Here is a 7,853-nt window from a genome sequence, read left to right as displayed (position 1 = left end):
ATGCACAGTAACTCTTATTTTCTCAGGGTTTACATTTCATCGTTGAATTTAATCATTGCTACTCAAACGGACAAATGCATTCATGTTGCCTCCCAGTAATATTCAGTTTTCAGAATCCTGAAAATGGTTTACAGTGCCCTGAATCTCACGTTTGTCTAAACTCCCAGTGCACATACCAACAGTTTATCAACCTATACGAAATAACTTACAGCATGTGACAAGGCACATATGAACTCAACATATGAAATCTGCAGCCCTTGAATTAAACAAAGTAACATAACTTAAACTGTGAAATGACAAAATGGTCCCCTCATCCTAAAACTTGAAACAATGCAAAGGTTTCCTTAGTTTTAATCGAATACATTGTGATCTATATTTTGTTCCAACACGCCCTCTCTGCTTTGTGCTCCACATTATCATGGATCTTATTGGTTGTAGGCAAGACTTCTATGTAGGATTCATTCCCTTTTACAGTATCTTCTCTTTTCCTTACCCTGGAGCGTCATGCATCATTAAAGACAATCTGAGTCTATGGCTGATGCAAACTGAGGGAGTAACTCAGCCCAGGTTAGACTGAAAGAGTAACATGTTGAGGGCCATTTTTGATTAATTTCTCAGTAACGTGAATACAATTCAACAATTTTGCACGTTATAGTTAGCTATAAGTTGATTATTGATTGCACTGCAAGTTTCAATTGGCCAACAGATTTCTATAATATATATATATTATTTTATATACCCTTTTTTCACACGAAAAATAATTATTTAAATAAAAAAGTGCTTCAAAAGCATTTTTTAAACATTTAACACAACATTTAGCTTGCGCAAAATAAATGCTAGATGCAAAATAGATAAACATCAGCCACTGCTGTCAGCTGATAACAGTGCATCCCTAGTAAAATTTTCATTTTCTTGTTTTCTTACTATTTTAAACAAATAAAATCAGTATCATAAAAAAATGAAAGTAGACTAAGACTTCTTTATGAATGTTTTTCTGTCACTTTGTTTGCAAACTTGCATTTTATTTACACTCCCTGCTTATGTGCCCATCAGTTTGGAGTATTGATGTTGCGGTTGCACCTGTTACTGACTTAACCATGTGACATTATTCCATTGCTTATAAAGTGCCCTCAAAGAATAACAAAACTACAACAATAAAGGATATTTTGACATGAGCATTACTGAGGAAAATCAAGGAAGAAAGAAGGAATACATCTATAAAACCACTAGAGGGTGCTGTTACACACATTTTCCCTTCACATACTGAATATCCCCAGATAATAACCTATGTGGAATGATTTATAGTCATAGCATTCAAAACTACAAATATTAGAGGAAATGGTGATGAATACAAATGTTCTCATTTTTATCCGAATGTGCCCTTTGCTGACCGCTTTCTCCATCAGCTACAGAAGATCGTGGCAGTACATCTTAAATAATAACGACAGTTGTAACAAATGAGAGAGAGAAACCATTAACGTCAGATGTTGATGTTGGCAGGTGGGAAAACAACATTGTCAAGCTTTTTGAGTTGTGATCAATAAAGTTAGTTTTCCTCAATATCAAAATGTGAAAGAAAGAAAGAAAGAAAATCTAGATGCAATGTTGGATTTCATCTTGCAAGGTACACATCTTGTATTTGACTCTGTCATACTAAAACTTTATCCAACAAATGTTGTTAATGGTTATGATAAACATAGTTACTGTCTCTTGCTTCCCTTTGTTCATGTTAAGGGGGCTTCATGACCAAAAATAACCCCACCCACTCATCGCCCTGTGTCAGTAGGGATCTGTGCCTTTCTCACGGCTGGCTATTTTCACCAATCTCTTTCTTTTTCACACCATATATGCAAATTTCTCACTTTGGTCCCTGGTTGAACACACTACTTCATCTTCTGATTCCTTCCCTCACCTCTTCTCTCTCTCATTAGTCCTCTTTGCCCACACACACTTCTCACATGTTCATCTCATCTCCGAGCGCTTCTCGTGCTCCTGGCTCGCGTGGTCCTCGCTCGGGCCTTGGGTATCACCGAGGGAAGGGCTTGCAAGGTGGTGATGGCTGTCTTGGTCCAGTAGTCCACCTCTTTGAAGATCCGGTATACCCAAAGCTTCAGCTCAAAAAGAACGGTTGGACCATCTAACTGCCAACAAGAACAGAAAAGATCACGAGCTCTGCCTTAATTTATCTCCAGCACTTTCACCATCATCTTAACACCCTTGTTGACATCAGCACCTACCTCTAATCCCTCCGAGCTGGGAGTCAGGACCGCCGCGCTGTCAGCAGTTTTGAGGAGTTCTCCAGTGTTGATTAAGAGAAGCGACAGCCTGTCCTTCACCATCTTCCTCTGGGTCTCATAATCACCTTTCTTGTGCCCAGTGCCCAGCTCCTCTTCCTCTTTGGCGATGGCTCTCTCCAGCAGACTGCGGCACTGTAGCAGAGCAGAGTGGAGAAGCCAGAGCTTGTCCCTGGTGTCCAGCTGGGAGGAAGGAGGAGGGACGGACACCAGACGACCGTCGGTCACAGTAACATCTGCAGTGAAACTCTCCTTCTTTCCCTGAGTAAACAAAGAGGGTGAAAATTGATAATAGAAGTACGATTTTAGGGCATTAATACGAAAAAGAAAGAAGAGGAGGTGCATCAAGGGAGGACTGAGTAATACATTCTATCAAGTACAAACCACACTGACGGAAGTTTGGCAGTGCAGACCATTGTCCATGAGGCAAAATGGATTTTCCCCTAATGCAAGAGGAATTCATATTGTTTTATTCAAAATATAAAACAGACTCAACACAGTAAGAGGTCTTTCTTTGAAGAGGAATTTGTGTTCAGCCAGATTCCAGTGAGTTTTTATTAAAAGGTGGAGTCTGCACTTCTGGAGAAAGACTTTTGATATTTAAACTCTAAACAAATACACCAGTGCTCCATGAAAGTTAGCATGTGCCAGATTTACTGTCCCTCTGCCTATCACTAATGGCCTTGCCCCTATCCTGTGCTATATACTGAATACATTTAAAAATGAACATAGTGACTGTGACGTCACCCATATGTTTCTAAAGAGCCAAAGTGAAGCTCAATGTGAGTGGCTCTGGCCATTGATATCTTGGTAGTGCATCTACAATACATTTTTCTTACTTACATGTACAGAGTTGTTATACAGTGTAGCAGAATGAACATATGTTTACGTAGTTCGTATTCTATTGTATTTCTTATTTCTATTGTTCATTGTTCATTCATTTATATAAATCTACTCAAGAATTGAGCAAATGTAACAACACCAATTTCCCACCGGGGATCAATAAAGTATTTTTCTGTAATTCAACTCAAGTGAAAAGGCTAAAATAAGCAAGGTTAAATAAACAAAAGCAAGGAGAAGAAAAACGCATATAATACCATACTGTGATGAAAACATATGGTGTAAAATAGCATAACTTTCATGTAAAAGTTAATATTTGAAACAGAAAATCATTAACACTCATAGGTTGCCATTGAAGGAATAGTTTGACATTTTGGGAAACACACATATACATGTTCTTGCCAAGAGTTTTCTGAGAAGATTGAAACCTCACTTAGGCTATGTCAGTACGATTGATATTAAGTCACATTAGCTTAGCTTAGCTTAGCATAAAGACCGAATACCAAGCCCCCACCACAGCAACTTGCTGGTTGATCCAATGAAATAATCTCCGAGTAGTTTTTTATAATAGAGCAGTTTCTCATTGTCCCCCATGTTAAATAGGCTGTTTTTCACCGCAAAATTAAATCTATTTAAGCTCTGGAATAAAAAACATTCTAGTCTGTATGTTTAGGTCATATGAGGGGGGTGAATAGTTTTGTAACAGGCTAGTTTTTATTTTATTAGAGATTAAAGTTTATGAATAATTAGGGCAGCCTCTTGATTGACAGTTAGCCTCTGGCCCTCACTTCTCCTTGGAGGCTAGTTGTCAGGATTAGCATGCTAACTCCGTCATCTCGACCTCGACTGCGGTCATTCGTGTGGTGGTGTTACTATAAGTGACAAGATGGTTTGCTCTTCAATCGACTGTACCAACAGATGGTTTAGGAACACACCGTGTTGACGTTAGCTCTGTTATGCTAATTAAATAGCTGCACTTAAACAATGACTTGCAGTAAAGCCTACTATCTATGGTACAAACACTAGATGCTAATCTGGAGCAGCGGGAGGATTCGGGCCGTGAGGATCGGTGTTTTCAGTCTATGGGCATGGTACTGTGTTGAATATCAGTTTAAATCATATATCATAAATGCTGGCTGCCTTGACTTCACACCTGGAGCCCGTGTGTTTTCCACTAGACTGACATGGGAGTCCCTGCACTCGACTCGCGCAGCCAGTGTAATCTCCACCAGAGACATGGAGTGCCGTGTGTCTCTACCCTCTAAAAAATCCTGGTCCCCATACAAAATTTTTAAAAATGACTCCCGTTCCTTCCCGGTCCTGGAAAATCATCTCAACACTGACTCCCACTGTTTATCTAGTAACGTGTTCTGTTAGCCTAGCTCCCGGGCGGTGGAGCTAATGTGGCTAATTCTGTAAACGTCAGCCAGATGGCTGAATCTCCCTCCCCCCAACGTCACATCAATGCCCTTTTTTTTCCAGGTAAGAGGAAATGAGGAGGAGTAAAAGTCTGACAAGATGGCGGCTTCCAGAGGCGAGTACAATTGGATCAATTTGAGAGAACGGACCCTGACGGATAGGCTACGTCCATTTTTTATACAGTCTATGGTGAAAACAGGCGGAAATTTTTAGCCTGGCTAACCATAAATGGTTATTTGCTTTTTTTGTAAGGATTAAATAATCAAAGAGATATGACGTTTTGATTGGTGAGTTTTAGAGGTGCTAGTAGGCATCACAGGACAGAGCCAAGCTAGCTGTTTCCCCGTTTCTAGTCTCTATGTTAAGCTAAAGTTAGCTTCATATTTACCATACACACAAGAGTGGTAGCCAATTCATCTTCGTATGTAACATTCTGCAAGAAGACAATTAATATAAAATCCAATATAAATATCTTTGGATAATAATAGATTCACAGCTTTCCTTTAAAGCCCATATTGGCAAATTGTGTAATAATCAAGTTTAATCTCGCAAATTTTTGTGCAATTTGAAATTAAATGTCAACTGAAGCTGCAAAAATGTATTTTCATTCGATGATTTTCAGCCACTTCAACTATTGCCTGGCCAGCTGGTCCCATTGGAAATCTTGTACAAACAAACAAGTTATGGATAAAAAGCCTAGGCACTATCATCACTGTGCAATTTTTTAAAAACATAGTTTTTTAAATTGGGACAGTTTTCATACATTTGCAGACTTAAAACTGACCTGAAAAGTCCTGCATGAATTGGCCCCGGCTCCTCTGGCAGAGTTCATCAGACACAGAAACAGCCTTGAGCGTGTCACTCGAGGCTCTGTCAGAGGTGACTGTTATATTCCTCTGCACAGGAGCACTTTCAGTAAGTCCGCCTGGTCAGTAAGGAGTGCAAATGTGTGGAACTCAGTACCTTAGGAGGTTGAACTGCCTACAACATACAAGGCCTTCACAAAAAAAATGAAAATGTGGCTTATCAACACTTACAGCTGCCAACACTAAAAGATAAGCCTGTTGTGATGTTTTGATGTTATGATAAAATGTTATGCTGTGATGTTGTATTTTTTCTTAATTGTATAGTAAGTGTTTGCATATGTATTTTGTATTATATTGTACATGTATTGTGTGCTTTTATCTTTTTTCTTCTCTTTTTCTTTTCTTTCCTTCTTTTTTAAATTGTAATTTCTATTGCTTTTTCACGTCATCACCAGGGGACTACAGACGAAATCTAGCCTTCTGGCTAATTCTGGCTTTTTTAACCATGTGTTTTATGAAATTGCACTGTCCCCTTTTAAATAAACTAATACCTAATACTCTATATCTACCTTTAATAAACAACATATAACGAAGATAGAGTATTTGTACTCTTAGAGCTACATTACGACCTGTCTGATGATTTTGATGGGCCACTTCTAAGGCATGACTGTAGCTGGCATCAGCTTTAGTACTTAAGTGAGTTGTGAATCCCAGAGGCCTCCTTATGACATTATACTGAGGTGTTATTGTTGAACCCTGTGTGCAAGTTAGTACCAGTATGACAGAGTGGCCTAATGTGAACCTCTGAGAGTCAGGGGGAAGTTAATGTTTACTGCTCAGACTGCAGAGAAAATGTGTCAGACAGTTATGGATAGCCCAGGAAGTGATACTGTATCCAGAGACAACTATTCTCATGGATCACTGTGAATTACAATAATGTGGTAAGACGCTGGAAATGATTATAGACATATCAAACGGATGTTGCAAATGTCTGTTTTCTCACCCAATGGATGGGCAAATGACTGTCTGTCTGGAAAAAAAAGAATACTCGTACATCGGATTTATGTGTGATCTATGTGCCAAAGCCTAAAGTAAATCCTATTTCAGAGACAATTCCTCCTAGCCAAGAAGACAAAACACGAGAGACACACATTTCTGACCGGTTAAGACAAATCTAATCACTTTATGGTGTGTTCACTGGAACGCATCTGTCACTGGTGCAGCAATCTCTCCAAAAACTATGCCCACAAAGTCAGACATGATGGATGAAAGAAGGGTCAAATGCTCCGAATCAAGTGGATGAAGTTACAGGCTAGGCAAGCCGTTCCCTCGCTCCTAGCGAGAAACATGGAAGGAAGGATGAGGCAGTGACCTGGCAGGAAACCAAGAAGTTTTAATAACCGGTAGTTCTCACACCTATAGGCAAGGAGACGCAGGCTTGTGCAAAGGAGATGAAGGCTTCTTGCCCAGGCATTGAGGGGTTTGTGCCAGAAAAACGCCCACCTCTGTCATTCCAACAGAGTTCCACTCTGCATTCCTACCCCCTGCTGTCCCAGACATAATTTCTTTCTCTTCCACACACACACAAGCCTCCCTCTTATCTTGCTTTTGCACACATCCTTTTTCATCGCTACTTGTCCATATACTTTTTCTTCAAAGACACGCATGCACACAGGCAAAGTTATGGTGATGCAGAGGACACCCATAACACACACACACACACACACACACACACACACAGAAAATCTATTAATTTTCCATTTAACCTTGGCCTAGTTCTAACTCTCCCTCACTCACACACACACGCACGCACGCACGCACACACGCACACACACACACACACACACACACACACACACACACACACACACACACACACACACACACACACACACACACACACACACAGTGATGTGCTGGCAGGTTGTAGCCAGTGGAAACATGTCCCTCTACTCACATAAAGTTCCAGTAACATGGAGCACTCATAGCGCAGCTGCTCGGCGACAGCAGTAGCCCGGGCCACGGTGGTCCTGCTCAGATCCGAGCCGGTCACAGTCCGCCTGGCTGCCATCGGACCTCCAGCTGCTTCTACCGTGTAGACACAATAAATACTTGTAGCAGGTAAGCGAAAGACCCCCTAATATACGCCCATGTACACCGGATTCCCGGTCATGGTTCACTTCAGCACTGCCCTTCCGTTCTCCGGTCAGCGCTGCGTTGATTAGAGCTGCGGCGCTTCTCTTCTCTTAGGTTTCGGTAAAACGAGTTTCTCTGTTTGTCTGCTCACTTCACTTATGTTACAGAGGTAGAGGACGCCAACTCTCCGCCCTTTCCCCCGGGAACTTGATGCCAGGCAGGAGGAATTTAACGGGACGAGCGGAGGCGGAGAGCCGCGGAGGGGGAGGAGGGATCTCATCAACATACCCATGAGGAGCTTATCTGGTTTACTGGAAGTGACAAAAGCAAAAGATGGTCTAAATTTATGAAGAATATG

The 7,853-nt window shown here is 40.9% G+C and overlaps 1 protein-coding gene across 1 annotated transcript; it reads right to left on the bottom strand.

The window, feature by feature from the left end:
- Positions 1 to 929: 929 nt before the first annotated feature.
- On the bottom strand, positions 930 to 7,631 carry cntf (ciliary neurotrophic factor). Its single transcript, XM_083925586.1, has 3 exons — positions 7,317 to 7,631; positions 2,238 to 2,555; positions 930 to 2,141 (listed from the first exon to the last, which is right to left on the bottom strand). The coding sequence occupies exons 1-3, from the start codon at positions 7,428 to 7,430 to the stop codon at positions 1,968 to 1,970; spliced, it is 606 nt and encodes a 201-aa protein (XP_083781712.1). The 5' UTR covers positions 7,431 to 7,631; the 3' UTR covers positions 930 to 1,967.
- Positions 7,632 to 7,853: the final 222 nt, after the last annotated feature.

The sequence above is a fragment of the Echiichthys vipera genome (genome assembly GCF_963691815.1).
Source record: "Echiichthys vipera genome assembly, chromosome: 2".
Taxonomy (NCBI): domain Eukaryota; kingdom Metazoa; phylum Chordata; class Actinopteri; order Perciformes; family Trachinidae; genus Echiichthys; species Echiichthys vipera.
This window is presented reverse-complemented; position numbering and strand designations above follow the sequence as displayed.